The 21,422-nt window shown below is 43.5% G+C and overlaps 1 protein-coding gene across 4 annotated transcripts in view; it reads right to left on the bottom strand.

Annotated features, from left to right (window-relative positions):
- Positions 1-21,422, bottom strand: part of Prdm6 (PR/SET domain 6) — a 104,187-nt gene that overhangs the window by 6,820 nt on the left and 75,945 nt on the right. For all 4 annotated transcript variants that reach the window (XR_015642267.1, XR_015642266.1, NM_001432440.1 and 1 more), the window contains 2 exon segments: positions 10,770-11,115; positions 997-1,173 (listed from right to left, as the gene is read on the bottom strand). Coding sequence is in view for 2 of the 4 variants with exons in the window: in NM_001432440.1 (NP_001419369.1) it covers positions 997-1,173; positions 10,770-11,115 (523 nt within the window). In the remaining 2 variants the exon portion in view is untranslated.

Below are 21,422 nucleotides of genomic sequence, written 5' to 3'. Positions count from 1 at the left end.
CAACTATCCTGAGACCATAGCCTAATGTGTGGCTTGAACTCCAGGAAATAGCTGGCAAACTCCTGATGATCCTTTAGTACACATGTTAAGCACTGTATCCCACACAGAGCTGATGATTCCATTTCCCTGATACTCCTCAACATTGTATATACACATCTTGTCATACTTTTCATCCTATGGTATGACATTGATTAATTGATTGATTGATTGATTGGGCTTCCCTTTAGAATGTGAGGTCTTCAAAGTAAAGATGGAAAGGGGCGGAGTCTCATTCACCTTCATATCTCTTGTGCCTAGTAGGATGACCAATGGAAAACTCAGAATTTATTTTGATTGTATAAATGGATGGATGGATGGATGGATGGATAGATGGATGGGCCATTTTGTGTAGTTCAAATGCCGGCTGCTTTGATGAAAGGATTATATGTTGAAACACAATCTTGCTCAAATGCCCTTACCCACATTCTCTGGATAATAAAAACGTCAATATGCGCTTTGTTTTTGTCATAATTTTCACCAATCGATGACATTAAGCTCCAAAGTTTAGGCTAAAGCACCATGAGTTGTCTGCTATGATAGGTTCACACTCTACTAAATGACAAGAAACAGTCATTAGTTTCCTGAGGGGTTGACATCCTACAAGAGGAGTATTCAACCATCCTAAACGGTGACCATTCTCCTCATGGTTGTGGGAGCCTGCTGATGGACTGGAAGTCAGAGGCACAGACCCACGGGAATTAGAGAGACTTAGAGAGACTACTGAAGTTGGCCACTCAGGCCTTCTTGCTTTACTGTTGAAAGAAGAGGCACCAGAGGGTATCTCATGTCTGAAACTGCAAACCTTGACACAGGACCAGTGCAGCTTCCCTGACTTCACTTCCAAATGTCAGCTGAGAAACCCAGGAGAACCCCTTACAGCCAGGCTGAGCAGGGCAAGTGTCTGCCAGCTTCCAAGAAAGGTAAGAAAAAAAGGATGGACAACTAGCCATGACTTACTTGAAGGGCTTTTCTCCAGTGTGGGTCCGGATGTGGTTGTTGAGGGTGGTGGCCCCAGCAAAGGCACGGCCACAGTAGCCACACTTGAAAGGCCGGTCACTGGAGTGAGTGACTACGTGGTTCCTCAGTTCTGATGGCTGGGAAAAGGACTGCGAGCAGTGGCCACACTGGTAGGGTCTGAAACAAATAGAGAGTGTCTGGTCATGGCTTCCTAAGTCAGGCAGCACGGAGGGGAAAGAGGCCGTGATGCTGGTGACATTCAATACTCTTTAAAGACAGGCTTAGAACACTGGCTGCTGAGCTCTGCTACTTGTCACAGGAACAAAATTCGCAGAGCTGCTGAGACACATCCACTCACAGATAAGCATTATCTGTATTAATCATACTATGTCAAGAGCAGATAGTTGATGGTCTTGATCTCTCCACTGGCAAAACCCGGCATATTTCTGTAAGCTTTACAGATGTAAGCACGGGAGTAATTAAGCCAAAAAGTACAACAGAAAATACATAATTGTCTTTTATGGTTCCCTGGTATCCTTTACTTTTCAAAGTGCTTTAAAACCAATTACCTACTTTAATCTTTACAGTAATCCTCTGAGTGGGACAGGGGAAGCAATTGCTATTGTCACAGTTTTGGCACAGACAACTGAGGACAAAATGTCCTCAAAGGATATAAGCCATTGATGCTGAGGTCATCAGAGGGCGTTTGAACCTTACTTCAAGTGTCAGGGAAATAAGTGGGCAAGAGTCCAAGTTGTACGCACGCTTCCATAAATATTAAACTGCCTTCCGATCTGCCCAAGATGATCCCAGACCTGTACCAGATGTGTGTCTCTCTTTAAAAAAGAAATCCTGACTTCTCACCCACCCTAAATATTTATCTACTGAGTCCTGTTCTCCTTCTCCTTTTTTAGTGTGTGTGTGTTGAGTGTCTGCATGTACATATGTGCACACGTGCACCTGCTGCCAGAAGAGGGTGTTAGATCTCCTGGCACTGGAATTACAGATGGCTGTGAGCTGCCATGTGGGTTCTGAGAGCCAAACCCGGGTCCTCTGCAAAAGCAGCAGACCTTAGCCACTGAGTCACCCCTCCAGCTCCCTGTGTCTTTTTCTTGAATCTCACCTCCCCTGCTGAATCTGGTTGCAAGGAATGATTTATGGCAGCAAGAAGTGACAAATGTCACTGTGCTTGCAGGGAGGCGACCATGATGCAAATGCCAGTGGGAGGAAGTTGTGACGAATACCTCATAATTAGCAGGATTATCAGAGCACAGTCTTCGCAGCTCAATTTCGAGTTTTCATAAAATAGATTCAAATTCTGTCTTCTCTCCAGAAGTTATTCTGCTTACTCAAGCAGAATCCAGTGAGTGAGAGGAAACCCGAGGACCTGTCCCTATTTGAGGCTATTTCAAATCATCCCTTGATAGGCCTCTCTAATTTGTTTATCAAATTTTTCTTTTGTTCAGGAAATTAGTAGTCTGCCTTGAAGGATCTTCACCGCACTCACTGAGCCTGGTGTGCAGCCCAGACGTTGGCTGCATTTGGAAAGCCAATGGTGAAGCAGACTTAATTGCTCTGCCTTTAACAAATACAGAAGCGCCAATGACCAGACACCAAACTGAAGGGCTGGGAGACAATGGTGACCGAGCCTGTACAACCATTCAATTAAGTGCAAAACAAAGTGTACCCTCTCATTTGTCACCCGAAGTGCTTAATTGTGGCTACTTGCCTCACTGAACACAAATACTATTATTTTACCAGGCTTCAGCACGCTGAGCACTGATTGTAGAATTTTTTAGCTTGATTAATAGTCCAGCCTTGGTCAATAACTCAATACTATACAATTTTAATTACTTACATTTAGAAATCTATCTAATGCTCTCAAACAGGTTCCAAAGAAATACATAAGAGTCCTTGGGAAGAAGTTTATCAATCTTGACAAATTACACATGCATTTTATTATAATTATAAAATAACGTCTTGAAAGCCATTAAAATTGCCTGCCGAGAAAAATATCCTCCTGGCAAATCTATTCTTGGCAGTAAATGTTGACCTTAAAAAGAGTTCTCAGAAAATAGTTCTCTGGGGATGAAATTTTTTTACATGCTATTGAGGATCATAAACAAAATAATGTATTAATATATGCTATATTCACTGACAATTGATTTTTCTAATAGTGAAGGGACCATTAACATTTATTAGCCTCTGGTTATCTATTTTAATAGCTATCACTATAAACAATAAGCCACTAAATAAAACCAATTCATCTTTTCCTTTTTTTTTCTAACTCTTCTGTCAAAAGTTGGGGTGATTTATTCCCTGCAGTCAGAAGTCAATCCATCCTTTTTATGCTAATAGTGACAGTGGCCAAGATTCACAGAGAAGATGTGAAAGGCTGATGTAGAATTCTGTCATCAAGGGAAAGGGGGCAAAACCTTAGAACATCATTTCTGCCTAGGACCAGCCAGAGAGCACTTGCTAGGGAGTCTGTGGAAAAGGCTTTAAAAGTTATCACTTAAGAGGTGTTTGTGTGGGGTTGGGGATTTAGCTCAGTGGTAGAGCGCTTGCCTAGCAAGTGCAAGGCCCTGGGTTCGGTCCCCAGCTCCAAAAAAAAAAAAAAAAAAAAAAGAAAAAGAAAAAGAAAAGAAAAGAAAAGAAAAAAGAAAAAAAAAGAGGTGTTTGTGTAAGTGTGTGTGTGTGCATGTGCGCATGTATGTGCATACATTTGTGCATGTATGCGTGTATACACGAGTACCTGTGGCTGCCATCAAATACCTTGGAGTTGGGGTTACAGTCAGTTGTGAACTGTCCAACATGGGTGCTGGGAACCAAATTTGGGGATCTGTCAATGAGCAAGGACTCTCAACCGCTGAGCCATTTCACCAGCTACTATGGGACAGTTTTTAAGACTATGTGGAACACAGCTTGGTGAAAGAGAAGTGCCTGGAATAGAGAGGAATGTCTACCTAGCCTCAGGTTCTACTCAGCTATGGGATGGTCATTCAGCTTCCCTGGACTCTGTTTTCACATATCATATCTTTCTCCTGCTTTGGGGAAAACATCCAATGTTCCCCAAAGAGGCTTGCCAATCATAGCATTTCCAGTATGATGCCACCTTGCATGATGGTCACAGCTAGCTCCCTGCCCATCATGCACCTTCTCTCTCTCCCTGTCCCTGTTCTCTGACCCCCATATACTCTTAAAGACAGACAATCTTAGTGCTTCGGTCAAAACTGGAGAATGCTGAATAACAAGAAAATCCTATATCAGAATATAGGTACAAACCTTGCTTTATTGAATTTCACAAAGCAGTTATAGCCTTTCATTTTTAGGTACCGTGCAGTCATTTCTGAGTCTGCTGACACTCATCTTGGCCCAGCTTGGTTCTTTTGAGGATCTGGAGAAATCACTTAAGTGAGTCCTTGTTACTATAACAGTCTCTTTCCGTGTAGAAATATATGGAAAATGTAGACATCGTAAGTGAAAATACCATGCTTGGGCTACACAGCAAGATTTTGTTTCAAATAAAGACAGACAATACCAAAGACGCTGGGAGTGGTGGCCTGCACCTTCAGTGAGAGACAGAGGCAGGCACAGCTCTGTGAATTCTGAGCCTACCTGTCCTATATGGTGAGTTCTAGGATATCCAAAGTGTGTGTGTGTGTGTGTGTGTGTGTGTGTGTGTGTGTGTGTGTGTGTGTGTGTAGGGGAAGGATCTACAAAGGTGCAGAGAGAGTTAGTAGATGGTGTGCTTTGAAACTTTATGTTCTTCTACTCTCAGAGTTTCTTTTTTTTCACATGAGCAAAAGAAGCCACAACCGGCATTCCAGGCTGACAACTTTTGGTAGACTGATATAGGTTTTAAATTCAAGATCTGCAAGTTGACCAGCCTGGTCAACTTAGTGAGACACTGTCTTTTAAAAAACTAAACAAACAACAACAAAAACAAACGGTCCCAGGTTTGCTTGCTGTTTAACTGTAACTGGAGTTACAGTCAGTTGTGAACTATCCAATATGGGATTTGGAGTCCTCTGGAAGAACAAGTATTCTCATTCACTGAGCCATTTCCCCAGCCACCATGGCTGAGAAGATCAGTCAGCAGCAGGGTACGACTTCAGCATGAGAGCGAATGACTTGGCTGTAGTTAAGGATTCGAGGGCAGACTTAGGAATACAGTAAGAGCAGAAATGAGTACAAAGGATGCCTAGAAAGTATCTTGGGAAATTACAATTTCTTTTTCGACAGCCGGTCACAGGAATTTAGAATATGGGTACATATTTCTACAGCACATCCTATCTCTCAAATAACTACAGGAATTTCAGAACACAGAGTGAGCTGCCATTACCAACATTTCAATTACACTTGGGGTGGGGTGGGGTGGGGAGTGTATATGTGTGTATGTGTGTACATGTGGCCAACATTTCGCTTACACCTGGGTGGGGAGTTCTGTGTATGTGTGTGTATATGTGGTGTCGTTCTTCAGGAACCATCCATCTCTTTTGAGACAGCCTGTTCCCAAGACTCACTGACTAGATGTGGCTGGCTGGTCTGTGGGTTCCCAGGATCCTTTGGTCTTTGCCTCCCCAGCACTAAGAAATTAGTGTGTACCACCATGCCTGGCTTTTCAGATGGACGCTCACGACGGGACTCAGGTCCTTACATTAGCACTCAGGTCCTTACATTAGTACGCCGAGAATTTTACTACACACACCCCAACACCCCCTTTAATTTTCCAAAGTCTGGCAAGAAGATAAGGTGAAAGTGATCAAACTTTTGAAAGGAATCTATCTGAACTCTAAAATTGCATCTCTGTTTGATGTGTCACACCAGAAAAGCATATACAGACATCGGCAAGTGTTGAGCTCCACTGGGCCAGGATCTTACTTCACTGTAATTGGGAAGCATTTCAAAAGCACTGGGTTCTCTTATCGCATCCTGCGCATATAGACTCCCACCATTTTCAAGGCGAATGTAAAGAAATAGCATCTCACAGTGCACAGCTGGTTGGCTGCTTGGGATCTAAAGCAGGAAAGTGGAGACTGTTAAGAGCTGCACAGTCTGATATGGGGCTACAAAGAGCATCTGAGCATCTGAGAATGGATCGGTGTAACCGAGAAACTGAAGTGTTCCTTTGCTTGATTTACAGTAATCAACACTGAAATAGCTTCATGTGGCTAGTTCCAACCCAGGAAAACCCAAGCTCCATGAAAAACTATAGAGTGCTACATGCACATTTACAAAATAACCACGAAGCAGACAGAGTGTGGGCAGACGGACTTAGCACAAATCATTGCTGGTAGATTCTTTTAAGCAGAACGAAAGCAATGAGACCTTTCCGTTCAGTCCCCTGACATTCTCTGTCGCTAGTAACTCCTCTGCCAAAGATTACACCATTGAAATGTGCGATTCATTTGCTCTGAGTCTGTAATCGGTTTGGTATACATAGGGAAAGGCCAAAACGTTTAATGAAATTAAGTGTAGCTTGGTTTAAAATTATTAATCGTCCTTTGGTTTTTCCTTTTATAGCATGAATACCTCCAGGATGAAAGTCGTTCACTTGGGGCTACACCCTCTCCTTGCTCCATGACAGGAAGCCCAAGTCATGCGAGACTTCCGAGGGGCCCTACTTAAGTCACTGCTCGCTATGTGGAGGAAGAGGTTACCTCAATGTAAGAAGAGTCTCGAAAGTATTATTAGTGTTCAACCCAAGAGTCCACAGAACACTGTAAAGGAGAATGAAGATAACCTTTGCACTTTCATGGCAAGAGGCAGAGAATGCAACAAGACACCTTTTAAGACACCCCGACAGTGACCTCTAGCCTCCTCCCACCAGACGGAGCCTTTGAAACCCATTTTCCAATTAGCACTGTTCTATCCAATTATAATCAGTGACACTTAAATGCAATAGTAAACAGCTGATGGTGTGCCTGGGCGCTAAAGGCGAACTTTCTCCCAGTGGCACAAACAATCCAAGAACGGGAGGAGGGGGAGAAAAGTGGTATAAAATAGAGATAAATATTATATATACATGTTTTATGAAGACAAAATCATTCAGAAAATAATCAACTGTGATCAAAAGCTTTGCTCACCAATTCTTGGAGTCCCTCTCTCTCTGGACCCTATGGAATGTTTCTGCAGCAAAATCCCAGAAGAGAGAAGAGATTATCTACCTCCTGGTCCCAGCCAAAGTCAAGTTGCCATGGCTCAGACATTCAGTTTATATAGAAATGCAAATGCTTATCATCTCTGTAAACAGAACCTCGATTGGTCAACATTCCAACAACTTCTTTTGGGTCACCCAGAGAAGAGTTGGTAGCCTGAGAAAAGGAGGAGCTGAGGATTTGTTGGCTTGTTAGCAACAGAACAAAACTGAGAGAGAGAGAGAGAGAGAGAGAGAGAGAGAGAGAGAGAGAGAGAGAGAGAGAGAGAGAGACAGAGAGAGACAGAGAGAGACAGAGAGAGACAGAGAGAGACAGAGAGAGACAGAGAGAGACAGAGAGAGACAGAGACAGAGACAGACAGAGAGAAACAGAGAGAAATAGAGAGACAGAAACAGAGACAGAGACAGCAACAAAGAGTGGACCTTCATGAATCTATCTTTTGTTTTGATTCTTCTTTGGCCAGATCAAACTCATTTTCCTCCTGCATTCATGGTGTGTAAGTCAGAGGTGATGATGCTGCCACACACAGGGCATCTGTGGATCTCTCCTTTATACTTCTGAATCGCACCTCACACGAAGAGGATCACAGATATCAAACATACTTTCTCCTTGATGAAAATTCAAATGTAGGCAGATCCTCTGTAGACTACAAAACCTTTTAGACTTTTGATTTAGGGGTCTGTTCCAAATTCGTTTACCTTCTGACTTTGTCCTCTGGTCTCTCTGGTGAGAGTTTCCTACGAGTTTTCCATGAACGGAGAAATAGCTTCTGTTAAACTGTTCTACTGTTCAGTTGTTCCCCCAACCCCTTAGATGTAGATCTCTAATTAACAGATTCAACCAATTAGAGGAAGAAAACTACTAAAAAAAAGGGGGGTTGGGGATTTAGCTCAGTGGTAGAGCGCTTGCCTAGGAAGCGCAAGGCCCTGGGTTCAGTCCCCAGCTCCGGGGGGGGGAAAAAAAGAAAGAAAGAAAGAAAGAAAGAAAGAAAGAAAGTGTGCCTACACAGAATGTGCAGATCTTTCTTGTCAGTGGTTCTAAACAATACAGAATAAAAGTTATTCACATGGTATTTACAACTCTCTAGGGTATTTTATAAGTGATTTAAAGATAATTTAAAGCATACAAGAGAATGCAAAGTCCACACCATTTTCTGTAAGGAATTTGAGTGTAGATTTTTATATTTTTTAGGGGTGCTACACAGGTATGAGGGACACCTGGCGATGGATGAATGGACACAAACTCTGAAACACAAATATCCAACTATGAAGCTAGTCACCAAAGATCATGTCCTATTTAGCAGAGGTGCGCTTCCACGGATAGAATGGATGAGTTTCCAAGTTTAGCAACCATCACGAACGACTGTCACGTTTGGATCATGCCATGTGTGGAGTTCTCCTAGCTAGCTTTCCCTTGTGTGGTTTGGATATGGAGAGCATCTCCCTATCTCCACACTTTCTGCTATAAAGAGCCCATCTCATGTTCTCAGACAGAAAAGAGTTAAGTTCATATAGGGTAAAAAGAAATCATTCATCTAGAATAAAATTAATAGATCAAAGTGACTAGGCATCTCTATTTCCTCTTCAAAAATCTGAAATTGATGATGTAATTCAACTGTCTCGTCATTGTTACTAAGAAACATTGTATTGTATTACATCCCTTTAAGGAGTCTGGCTTTCTTCAAGTCCTGACTCTTTAGTTTATTAATGAGTGATGTCAACTACCTCTCCTGTCTTCACCAACAAAGCTTAGGGAAGAATCCGAAACCCGCTCCCTAAGTAATATGACCTCACCCTGATCAGTATCCTTCATCATAAACACCTATTACTTCAGCTCATGAACCTATCAGAATTTAGTACAGAAGGGGCTCAAACCACGAAGGGATTTACCAATCACACTAAATTTGCCTACAATCATCATTAACCTTAACAATCTCCCTTGGAGGTATTTTGTTCATGTAAGCTAATTATCTAGATGTCTTAAATCGTGGTGCTGAATGTATTTTACAGGACAAACTTTCAAGAGACTTAATCCATGACATGCAATTTTCTGGGCAAAACTTGGGTCAGACAGAACAGGCCGTTTTAGTGTTTACTTACCATAAAATATCTTCATTTCCTTTGTGCTATTGAACATGAAATCATATGACACTCAAAAATCCAGAAACTGTGACCTATTTTTAATTTTCCTGTGCATGATTGGTTACTATGACTACAATTTGCAAATAACACACCCATACATGTGAACTCAGTTTTTACAAGAGGGTTTTAAACATGTCTTAAAATGAAGGGAAAGCTAAGAAAGACAGCGTCATGGGGCTATACATACATGCCTGCAAACTTTTAAGAAAAGCCTTTCTGCAGGGAAAATAAAAATCATGTATTGGCTTTTATGTTTCACCTCCATAGCACAGTCTGTGGGTGCACACCTAGAGCCCATATTGATTAGTTACGGTAATGCTTGAGGCTAAGCAAGCAGTTTCTAGAATGACACAAATAAAATGTGTGCAGATGCAGATGTGTATACATACCCTGAGAGTGACATTAGAGTGTCCCCATCCCTCCTACATCTCTTTCCCTTATCCTTTGTGTGGTAAGCATGCTGCTGTGTGGTACGGAGCCGAGAGGGGAGAGCTCAGTGTCTGTCTTAGGAGACAGAGTCTTACTACATTATGGTTCATCAGTGGCACGATTAAGAAAACACTTCAGGAATCTTACTTCCAGATATCTAATCCTAGCTCCAAAAAAATTGGTTTTGACTTTTATATTCAAAGTGATTTTTTTCCCTAGGCTTTTCTTGGATATTTTGGTTTTAATCAAGTTCTCACAGGACATGAAGGAGAGATAAAACACAAGGAGCCTTCCTACTGAATTAATTTGATCTTTGTCTTTTGCGCTCCCAGCTCTCAAGACTGTCAAATAAACCAGTTTTGATTCATAAATAATAGTTCCATTATATCTACTGGGCCACTCGTCAGAGTACCTGAAATTTTAATTCACTTGTTCAGCTAAATTTCATCCTCAGTTCATGGCCATAAAATTCCATATTGACAAACTCTCAAACCAACTTTGACTCTGAGGTATCTAGTCAACATTTTTCTTCTGTGTGGATATTAGTTTATTGAATAAGTGGCATCTGTTTTCCTCCACATCACTAGCCGAGTGGGTATTTCCTTTTGACAGGTTTGCAGGATTTATGGGTTTGCATGCTCCAAAGAAAAATAGTACTAAGCAAAAAATTCCAATTCATTACCTCTTAGTACTTAATTAAGTTCATACTCACAGCACACTGGAGGTGAACTCTGAAACAGCTGTGACAGCCGCCCGGCAGCCAGCTATATTATCTTTGGAAGACAGAGGGGATTCTGATTATCCTGACCTCATTTTCCACCCCTGATATTCATAAATGTTCCTTCTCTTTCGCTCCCTTTTAAAGTTTGGATAGCGCGTGCAGATGCCTCTGGGCAGCCACCAAGCTGTCTGTGCAGCCTTCACAAACAATGGAGGTACAGCTGATGCCTAATAGAACTCTGGCACCTTCCACCCCGCGGGCAAGCACCTCAGCTTCTGCTTTCCCCCAAGCCGCTCCGGGAAGGCAAGCCCTGGTTCTCACCTGTCGGGGTTCTGCGTACACACGTGCATCTGCAGGAGAATGCGCTGCGTGAAAGTCTTAAAGCACTGGCCGCACTTCCAGAGGTGCCAGTCGCTGAACTCCGAGTGCAGCTGGCTGGTAGAGGTTGGGCTCGCCAGGACCCTCTGATTCTTCACGTTGATTTGGTTAAATCCTGCCTCGATGGGCCCAGATTTATCCAACAGAGAGAAATTCCTGCTGCAGGGAGTCTGTGGGAAAACCACGGAGCGCTGCTGGCCCGAGGGAGAAAGCTTGCTGCTCTTGTTGAAGGGCTGCTGCAGGGAATCTTGTCGGCACATGGCTTCCATTACCGTGGAAGGGACATTCACTAGAATAGTCAGAGTTTAAGAAGGTCAGCTTCACTAGCACTTAAATAAACGCAACAACACACACTTCAAGACATCTCTATAAATAAACAAATGTAAAATTGTGTTTTGATGGCCCCCAAATTAGCATAATAAGATCATTTGAGGGGAAATCAGGCTTATCACAAATTAATAACTCATCTAATGGCAGTTTACTAAGCGACTAGTATACACTCAGGGCTGTTGCTGAATGGTCTTTGCCTTCAACATGCATACAATTATGGCCCAAGACATATGGTAGTCCTCACTGCATGATGCTTAGAGACCTGCAGATGTGAGAGAGATAGGGGAGTGGGGTTGGGGATGAATGCTACTGCATTAGGTAGGGAACACCAAGGCTTCCCAGAAGGACAGGTATTCACTATAGATCTGACTGAAGAGCTAAGAAGAGTATAGACACCTGAAGACAGGAGAAGCCTGGCAGGTTAGTGAAGATCAAGAGAGCTAGGTTGCCATGGCAGGTGTGGGATGCTGGCCATGCGTTTAGCGTTATTTAAGGCCCAGGGAATAGGCACAGGCTGGTGTTGAGTAGAGGGGGATAAAACTACTCAGATTTTGGTGGGGAGGAGGCTTGAGAGAGGCTTGACTGACAGATGGGTAGAGGAAGGGGGCGGTAATAGCTATGGTGCTTGAGCCGGAGGCTTTGAAATTAGGAAGGCCTAGGCTCCCATCTTGACTCTGGTTTTCATTAATGATGGTGATCGTAGGCAAACTTTGTGCCCTGTTTCTCCTAGGGAAAAATATGGACAGTGGTAGCAATGCTTCTAAAAGTATTAGGTACCTGGCAGTGTGATGGGGGTGGCCTGGGTTCTAACTCCACTGTTTCCTAGCATTGTGCCTGTAGGAATGGCTGTAACAGCCAACCCATGATGTACTCCTTGGAAAACCATGAAACGGTCACTCCAAGGACAGAGTGACTTAAATGGAGTGACGTAATGCATCAATGGCTTTTAGGAAAGAGGTGAGCGCCCAATATCAGTGGAGTTGTAGGGGCCTCATCTTCCTCCTGGTAGGAAGCTAAGGTTTGATATCAAATTGTTCATCATGGCTCTATTCTTTTTGTTGTAGAAGAGACAAGACTGGAATGAGGCAGATGGTCCTGCTGGGTGATAAGTGGAAGAGAAGAAAGACCAAACTGATAAGGTTTTCTTACGGGAGAATGTGAATACTTTTAGTTTATTGTTACCTTTAATTTTTATTTTACCTTAGTTTTGACAGTACCCAGTAGCCTAGGCTGGCCTCAACTCTGCCTTGGCCTCTCGCGTACTAGGATTTCCAGTATGAGCCACTGCTCTTGGCTTCATTTTAAAATATCTTACTGCTGATAACAATATTTATCAAGTATTAACTGGCTATTCTATGGGTCTAAAAGTGATTAGAACATATGCAAAAGGCTTAAAGCTTTTACAAATAAGTATTTTGTCGTGTGTGTGTGTGTGTGTGTGTGTGTGTGTGTGTGTGTGTGTGTATTGGTCATTTCAGAGTCAAGGAGATTAAACTGAGTAGTGGTTCACACTTATGATCCTAGCACTTTGGGGGCAGCAGAAAAAGTAGAGACAATAGATCTCTGTGAATTCTACTCCAGTCTGATCTACACAGAAAATTCTAGACCAGCCAGAGAAATGTGGTGAAAGATCTTATTGAAAAATATGCAGAATTTTGAAGACAGTGATTCACAAAAGATTGGTTATGGCAAGAAACAAAGTCATGCATGCTATAGCTACTTATGTGGCTATTGGGCGATAGCTCAGAGCTATGGTAGGGAGCAAACTTGGAGCTCTCTTGTGCCTCATCACAGCCATGGCTAAGCTCCATTCACAACATGAGCATCCTCAACTCTAACAGACAGCAGTCGTGGTGTGGGAACTAGGAAGCTCTATAAGGAGACAGAGGGATCACACATATGGGTACAGGGGTGCTGGTATGTTACCTGGGGTTCTTCTGAAGAGTCACATGATTAGCATATCTAACCTAGGAGACAGACCTGTCTACAGTAACTGAAGCACAGCTCATCTCATCCCAGGGAGCAAAGACCCTGGAGTGTGATCCGCTGGCAGTAGCTTTACAGAGGAGAATTTTTAAAAATCAAACGAGTCTCTCAGAAGGGCCTGACTATATTGTTTAAAGTCCCCCAACTGCTTCTGAAGTGAAGTCAAGGATAAGAATCGCTGACCTAAGCCAAACTTCCTGTCCAGTGGCAAAGCAGCAGCCCAGAAAGAGCCAACAACTTGCTCATTGTTAGGTAAGGACAGACCTGGGCTGCAAGCCCTAGCTTTCTGAGATCCAGCAAATTTTCATCTTTAGTTCCTATTATACCTCCCTGCTCACTAGCTGTGTTTCAAACAGAGAAAGGCCACTTTTACGGATAGTCCAGAGCTTTGCGAGTATGGCATGTACATCAAACTATACATGTTATATACGTGTGTGCCTGTGTTCAAATTATGGTCTAGATTTCATACATAAAAGCTGTGTATCATTTGGCCTTCGGGGGTAAAAGTTGTGTAATCAATATGAAGTTTTAGACTTTTTTTAGACTTAAAAAATCTTTCTTTGTGTTACTTCTCACACAGATTCTAAAAGATAACGGTGAAAGGCTTTTCATTCATAATTAAAAGTGAAAACAGGAGCATTATCAGAGGTTTGGGTGGAGCCTAAATGTTTGGCATTTTCAGCCCTAATCCAGGAACTGCAAAGCATACCCCAAGTCTGCAGGCAACCGTGAGCATTTGCCAGTCAAAAGGAACACAGAGTAGGAAATGTAGAAGGTTGTCAGCATGTAGGAGAGCAGCAAACCTGGCTAAGCTTTTTAATGTTTTAAATCTTTAAGGCCACATAAAGAAAAAAGAAGACAGATTCATGAGCCAATGACTTTTTGTAATTTTAGTTATCAATGCTAAGTAAAAACAAAAAATCAAATTTATATATCTGAAAGTATGTATAATAATCAGAGCTATATGGGTCTGTGTGGCTATAGAGTAAAAAAAGCAGCATTTAAGTAGTGCAAATGAAGATTGAAATAAGACTATTCTCCACATATTACTTTCCTTCTTTGGACACTGGGAAGCAACTATAAACAGCTTCCCAGTTGTAGGTAACAACACACTCTCCATTCTGTCCTAAGTATGGTCCTCCATTGTGTATATAAAATAATTCAGTCTTATTAAACGAAACTGAGCAAGTGATTTACACAGAGAGAGTAGGAGGGAAAACTTCAAAAAGCAATCATATTTGAAGTCTAGCTGTTCTGTGGCATCCCACACACTCTCACAGAATCCTCAATATAAAGATGTTTGTCTTGAAAGAAAACATGCTTCCAAATGCCTACCTCACTGGCTATACCAATGAAAACCACTAACTAAACAGGACAACTTATCAGCCAGAAAACAGAGGATATATCAGAAACACTGGAAACCCAAGAGGCAATTCGGAGGAGGCCTGAGGACAGCTAAATAACATAACCAGAAACACAGGTGGCTTCTGCATTTGGGGACACTGAGTTAGATGATCTCCTCAGTGTATGAAGACAAAGCTTAGGAGATAAGGGGTGAAGTCTAAAGCTTGGAAGAATGGAGTCAAGGAAAACCATTAGTTCATCACATCTGGATAGTTAAACATTGGGGGGCAGGGACTCAGGATCCACAAAATCAAGTCTTACTTTACCCCTCCTGCAAAATATTTACTGAGCATCTGTTATGTACTGACTGGTGGGCATACAGGAGGACAGGAAATCTCACTGTCCCTCCCACTGTGACATTTTGACAGATATGAAGCTAGTATTTTTTTTTAAGGCATTGGCTTAGCTTCGATTCTCAACTTCTATTAATTGAATCATTATAATTGTAAGGCGTTGCCGTCCATTGTCAAGATTTCTGCCAATTTCAGAGAGTTCAAACATTAACATATGTTCGTTTTAGATGCAACAGAGTGCAGGGCTGCAAGAAAGAACGGATGCTGGGAAGTTGGCGTCTAAGCCCCGAAAGGACACGTGAGCAAGTGCAGAGGAAAGGAAGAGGCAGCCAAAGGGAACAAGCACAAGCCCTTGTTCTGTGACAGAGAAAGAACTGAGCAATAAAGGAACTGAAAATGGGCCAATATGCAGTAGGGGACAGATGCCAGGCTTCAGCTGAGGCCGGAGAGAAAGGCAGCCATGCACCTGTGGGAGCCATACAGGGAGGGACTGGAAGTGTGCATACTGGCAGGCCTGCGAACACATCCAAGGCCAGGGGTCTAGAGTCCACTAAGTACAGCTTAGCAAGGCTAAAGATCCTTGAGTCTGGGGAGTCTTATTCCTTTGTTTAGGTTTGAACTTAAGGTTGGGTCTCATTAGACAGCCCTGGCTGGCCTGGAACTTGTAATCATCTTGCCTCTGCCCCCTGAGTGCTAGAATTACAGACATACAATAGATGTTATATAATATGCTACATATAATATTTTACAGACACAGAATCCACACCCACTTGGGTTCTAATTAAAACACAAGGTCTGGGAATGTAGCTCAGGGAATAGCGTGCTTTCCTAGCATAAATAAATCCCTATGTTCAATCCCCCAACATCCCATAAGACTATGTGTGGTGGCTCATGTCTATAATCCCAGTGCTGGCAGGTGAATGCAAAAGGATAAGCTTAAGGTCATCCTCAGCTGCATAGCAAGTTTGGACAGCAGGGGCTACATGAGACCCTATCTGAAAACAAATTAATCAGTATGTGAGCTGGAGACTATATACGGCTCCTAGTTGTAACATTCCATATCAAAGAGCTGGGGTTTTTTTTAAAGAGATTTATTTGTTTTGTGTATGTATGAGTACACTGTTGCTCTCTTCAGACACACCAGAAGAGGGCACCAGATCCCATCACGTGTTTGTGAGCCACCCCCTGGGAATTGAACTCAGGACCTCTGGAAGAACAGCCAAGTGTTCATAACCGCTGAGCCATCTCTCCAGTCCAAAGAGCTGGTTATTTAACAAATGGCTCCCTGTAAGACAAAAAGAGTTTGACCCAGAGCTCAAGGAGACTAGATGTTTGCTTTCAGTGTATCACCAATCCATGCTGACCAGTGTATGCCATATGCTGTTGGTACCATGCAAAAAAGCAGAAAGGGAGCCAGACATGGTGGTGATTACTTATAACCCTAGTCACTGGGAAAGCTGAGGCAAGAAGATTAGAATTTTAAGGCCACCAAAGGCTTTCTTGAACAGGGGTTGGGGGGAACAGATGGGAGAAGGTTGAGTGGAGAACATCTAAAAACCAAAGAAAGAAAGGGAGAATGTATTTAGATGTCAGAAGAGACAAAAATACGTTTCTGGAAGAATAGCTAAGAATTTGTCAACATCCCTCATTATCTCTTGGCTGGAGACTTGCATGCCCATAGCACTTGCTGGACTTTGATGTAGGAGCCCAAGTTACTGTTGATAAAACAAGTGGATCAACTGAAACAGTAAAATAAGCAAACATGTAAGACTTCATTCAGGCTGTGATGACACCAAAAAGGCTGCCCTGTGGTGCAGTCCTGAGTGTGCTCTGTAACCCTGATCAGGATGATGGCAGGAGGGATGAGAACACATGAGGAATATATACATCAGGGCCTGGGTGACGGTCAAGGTTTCTACAAAGCACGGGTGGCTGGCTGGAAGTAAGCACACTTAAACTAGGGGATGGGGCCAGCTTGTGGGAGTGAACACAATGGCTTTAGTCACAGTATGCTGGGGTGAGATTCCTCTGAGGGATCGAAGTGGAGATGCTGAGGAGAGGATTGGATAGTTGAGGCTGTGAGTCACAGAAGTCTGGATTGAAAATAGAGACCCGAGAGTACCTGGAAAAAGGACTCTGCGCGGGAGATTTGGAGACCCCTTCTTACAGCCTTTAGGCTAAGGTGAAATGTGGAGCTCTGTGGGGGAGAGGTTTACTAAGGCGTCTTCTGAAGATCACCAGTGTTAGAGAGTCAAGCAGGACAGGGGAAACTGAAGACTGTTAGCTCTGGGGATGGAATGTCTTCTGAGTAGTCGTGCTGGGAGGAAGCAGTCGGGCCTGTATGCCTCCACACTGACTGCTAACTGCATGTGGACTAAAGTCCAGTTCAAGCAGGCTACAGCCAAGGGTGCAGTGGTTCTCCTGCAGTGAAAAGAAAAACCCATCTGCAAGATGTCCACCTCCCACAGGTTCGAAAATTAGGATAGTGAGTGAAGAATTTATATGTCCTGGATGAACACAAGATGTGCTAGAGTGGCACATAATACTCCCAAGAGCCAATAAAACAGCCTCCAGTCTCCTTCCTCCTTTGTCAATCTTCTCAGAGAATACACTTCCAGTGGGTTGCTACCTTTATCTCTGTGGACATTTCTTCTCTGCTTACTCTAGAATTCTATGAGAGAGAGAGACAGAGAGAGAGAGAGAGAGAGAGAGAGAGAGAGAGAGAGAGAGAGAGAGAGAGACAGACAGACAGACAGACAGACAGACAGAGGGGGAAACAGACAGGCAGACAGACAGACAGAGACAGAGAGACAGAGAATACATGCATGTACATGCGGGTTGAAGCTAGAGGACATCTTGAATATCATTCCTCAGGTACTAGCCATGTTTTTTTAGTTTGTCTGTTTTTGTTTTTCCACAGATAGGGTCATTGCCTTGGAGCTTGCCGATTCAGCAGATCCCATGGGCCACCTTCTCCACCTCTGATTTGTTGATAAATGTGTACTACCATGCCCAGCCTTTTACTTGGGGTCCAGCTCAGGTCCTCATGTTTGCAAGGCACTGAGCCATCTCCCTAGCCCTAGGCCAATTTTTATATCAGGTTCTTGACTCAGCATCTTTATGTCTGTCTGGCAGGTAGGATAAACATTCTGTGGCTGTAGCAAGGCGCATACTGTTCTCACAGTGTCTGAAGATAGACAGTTCCTTGACCCTTGGCTTGGAGTCAATGATCTTCTAGTTGACACTCAGAGACACAATAGTTTCTTCCTGTACTCAGACTTGTGGAAGGTGCCCAATCCCAGTGTCTCTCTCGGCATAGAGGGAGGAACTCTGCCTGCTCTCGACCATATTTGACCTAACCCCCCTCAGCTCAGGGTCTCTGCTGTAGTTACCCCAAGGGGTGCCTTCGTTAAGGTTTATGCTTGAGCTGTGTACTAATGAATTCCTGTCCTCTGAAGCTCAAGTTGGGGCCTGAGGTTTTGCATACGATCAGCACACTTCCTTTGAGGACTTGCCCACACGGGATATTCCTGCTGGATTAAATGCTATCCTTGTATCCCAAAGGCCACATATATAAAGGACTGAGCAGGGTGCTCCTTAGGCTGAATCCAGTTTCCTCTCAGTAGAATGGCGGGGAGGAGAGGCACTGTACAGAGGCGGCCCTTTTTGTTTGCTGTTCTTTGAAAATCCAAAGGAGCCGGCCTCCCTGAGGCAGGGTCTAATCCAGAGCAGCTCCCGCAAGGCCCTCAAGTCTCACATTCTGCACCTCAGCTTCATATTCTGAGACACAGCAAGCAGTGGGAAGACTTGTTCAACATTTATTCCTAGGCGCTTTTTTTTTTTAATTTCCTCTGAAAAGAATATGAACACACTCCGGTCTTTACACTCTGCAGGAGCTAATCCCCCACTGGAAGCTTGGGGCGACCTCACTCCTTCTTGCGGATGTGATCTGTCGACACAAGTGTTCCTTCAGGGTCTTTGAAAGGCCCGCAGTGCATGGAAGGGCTCCCTCTTTCTCTCTCTCTCTCTCTCTCTCGGAGCACTATTACATTTTTAACTATAGTTTTAAAAAAGAAAACAATGTAGGAATTGCTTCCAGAACCTAGATGCCTGTGCGGAGGACTGTCTTCTCTTTGAGGCCAGGCGGCTTTTGCTGGCATGTCCGGCCAGCGTGTGTAGCCACTGCTATATGCTGCTGACAGAGGAGGGAACTTACTAAGCCCCAGGTCCCACCGCACACGATCAATGGGGAAGTATGTACGCTGCACGTTGAAAGAACCAAGGAAAGAAAATGATACTTTTAAAACTGGAAGTGCTTAACAAGTACTATTCACTAACTAAAATCACATTTTCCTTGAATATCTTGGTCCAGTATCAATTTCATTAACAAAGGAAAATCTGTCTGAAATGCTATCTGATCTTTTCTCATCAATGTGATGGAAGGTCTTACTTTTAATCCATGTATCGATGTGTACACATGGAAGTGTGTGTTTGTGTGTGTGTGTGTGTGTGTTTGTGTGTGTGTGCGCGTGCGCACTCGTGTGCGTTGTGCGTGTGTTCAAGAGCATGCGTGTATATCAGAGATAGCAGAGGACAACTTCCGGGATTCGGCTTCTCTCCTCACACCATGTACATCTTGGGATAGAATGTAGAGATTTATCAGGCTTGGTCCGTATCTTTACCTCTTGAAGTACCTCCATGGCTCAACCATGTATCCGTGTGCTTCATGCACAGCAGTATACGGAAATACATTTGATTACTGAGTCTTTGATGTCAAGAAGCTTCTCTTAGAAACCTAATTTATTTTGTGACTAGCAAGGTGGGGTTAAAAAGACGTTCCTCTTAGCATTGCTGACCTGTGGAGATGATTTAAATGACTCCAGGTGAGGAAGGCTATCTGCTAAGTTCCCTGCAATGCCCCTCCGCACATCTGCATGCCTGAGTCACGTGAATATTTTCTTAGCACAGAACAAGCAATATCCATCGCAAAGCGTTCTCAGGCCACTCTGGGATCAAAGGGGATCATGAGGCTCTGTCTCAGAATTACAGTTGCAATCCTAATTCTCCCCTCACTCTCTGATGAAGACTTGTGCTAGTTTCTTGGGTGGCCAGTCGCATGACAGATGTATGACATTGAGACAGGAAGTAAAATAAAATTCCCGTAACACCCTCAGTGGAAAGAGGCATTGTCACCAGTAAGACTTTCAGATGATGGCTTAAATCCCTTTGAATTTCCCTCAATCCTTACTGAGAACTCCAAACTAAACCTGAAAGGGGTAACTTAGTTTTCTTACTGAAGCCACAGACCGAACACCACTGTGGATTTCGGGGTACAGGGGTGTGATGAGTCCTAGCAGAATTCATTTAACCCTCTAGTCAGCGTCCTCTAGAATGCTTCGTACCGATGGAACTGCAGGAGAGAGGGCTGAAAGACAGCATGCTCTTCCAGCAAGCATATTCTAAGGGCACTGTGTCCCTGAATCTGAACACCACTTGGTGTGGCCTGAACCCATGCCAGCTGACTGTGAATGGCAAGAGGACAGCAAAATGCCCTGCCTCCAGCCCCACTCACGCCCACGCATGTTAACAGCCTTGTGAGGTGAAAACAATGCATGAACAAATGCCTTCTACTCAAGAGGTCCACACAGGTGTGGCAGCTCCTGCGTGCCAACCCGCACTGTCTTTTTCTACTTCTAAACTCAAGAAATAGTCATGCCTTAGTCTAGACGACTCAACGTCATCCTTGACATGTTTTACTTGGTTCCTAGAGTGTCAGAAGATGCTGTTGGTCTTACTTTCAAAATATGCCTTGTGTTCAATTATTTCTCACCACCTCCACCACTTCCACATGGTCCAAGCTACCATTATTGCTCTCCTGGGTTCTCTAAGAACCCCCGAGCTCTCCCACACTGTTAGTGTTATAATCCACACTCAAAAGACAGAGCAACCCCACTACAACTTTAGTCAGAGCATCTCACTGCTGTTCCAGACTTCATGCCAGCCCCACCACCAAGCTCACAGAGTAAAAGCCAGGGTCCTCACAGGGGCCAGATATATGTCCCCTATTCACCCATATCTGGCTCATATTCTGCTCTGTCACTCACTCTGCCATAACCAGGCCAACTTCTGGGATGCTCTTCCAGATGCGAGGGGCATTTCCACCATGAGGCGTTAGGGGTTTAGTTCAACTGCCAGCAACGCTCTTGTCTAGAGTAGCATGCATCCCTTTCCCTCACCTCCTTAAATCTTTGGTCAAAGGCCAGCTTGCCAGTGAGGACTACTTTAAGTCATTTGCTGAATCTGTAGTCCTAAGCTCCAAGAACACCTGTCCTTTTCCTGCTTTAGTAGTTCCATAATGTATTACTGCTTGACCAACCTTTAATTATATATTTACAGTACCCTGTCCCTAGACATAAGCTCCATTGAGTGTAGGCTCTCTTGACTATTTCCTTCCTTCTGTGTTTATGGTACCTAGCAAAGAGTAGTAGTATGGTACTGGCCCAGAGTAGGTGATCAGTAAATAAGAATTAAATGTCTATTTGAACTATGAGCTATAATTCAGAACTCTATGCCTTCGTGTGCT

This window comes from Rattus norvegicus, chromosome 18, assembly GCF_021556685.1.
Source record: "Rattus norvegicus strain SHRSP/BbbUtx chromosome 18, alternate assembly SHRSP_T2T, whole genome shotgun sequence".
Lineage (NCBI taxonomy): Eukaryota > Metazoa > Chordata > Mammalia > Rodentia > Muridae > Rattus > Rattus norvegicus.
This window is presented reverse-complemented; position numbering and strand designations above follow the sequence as displayed.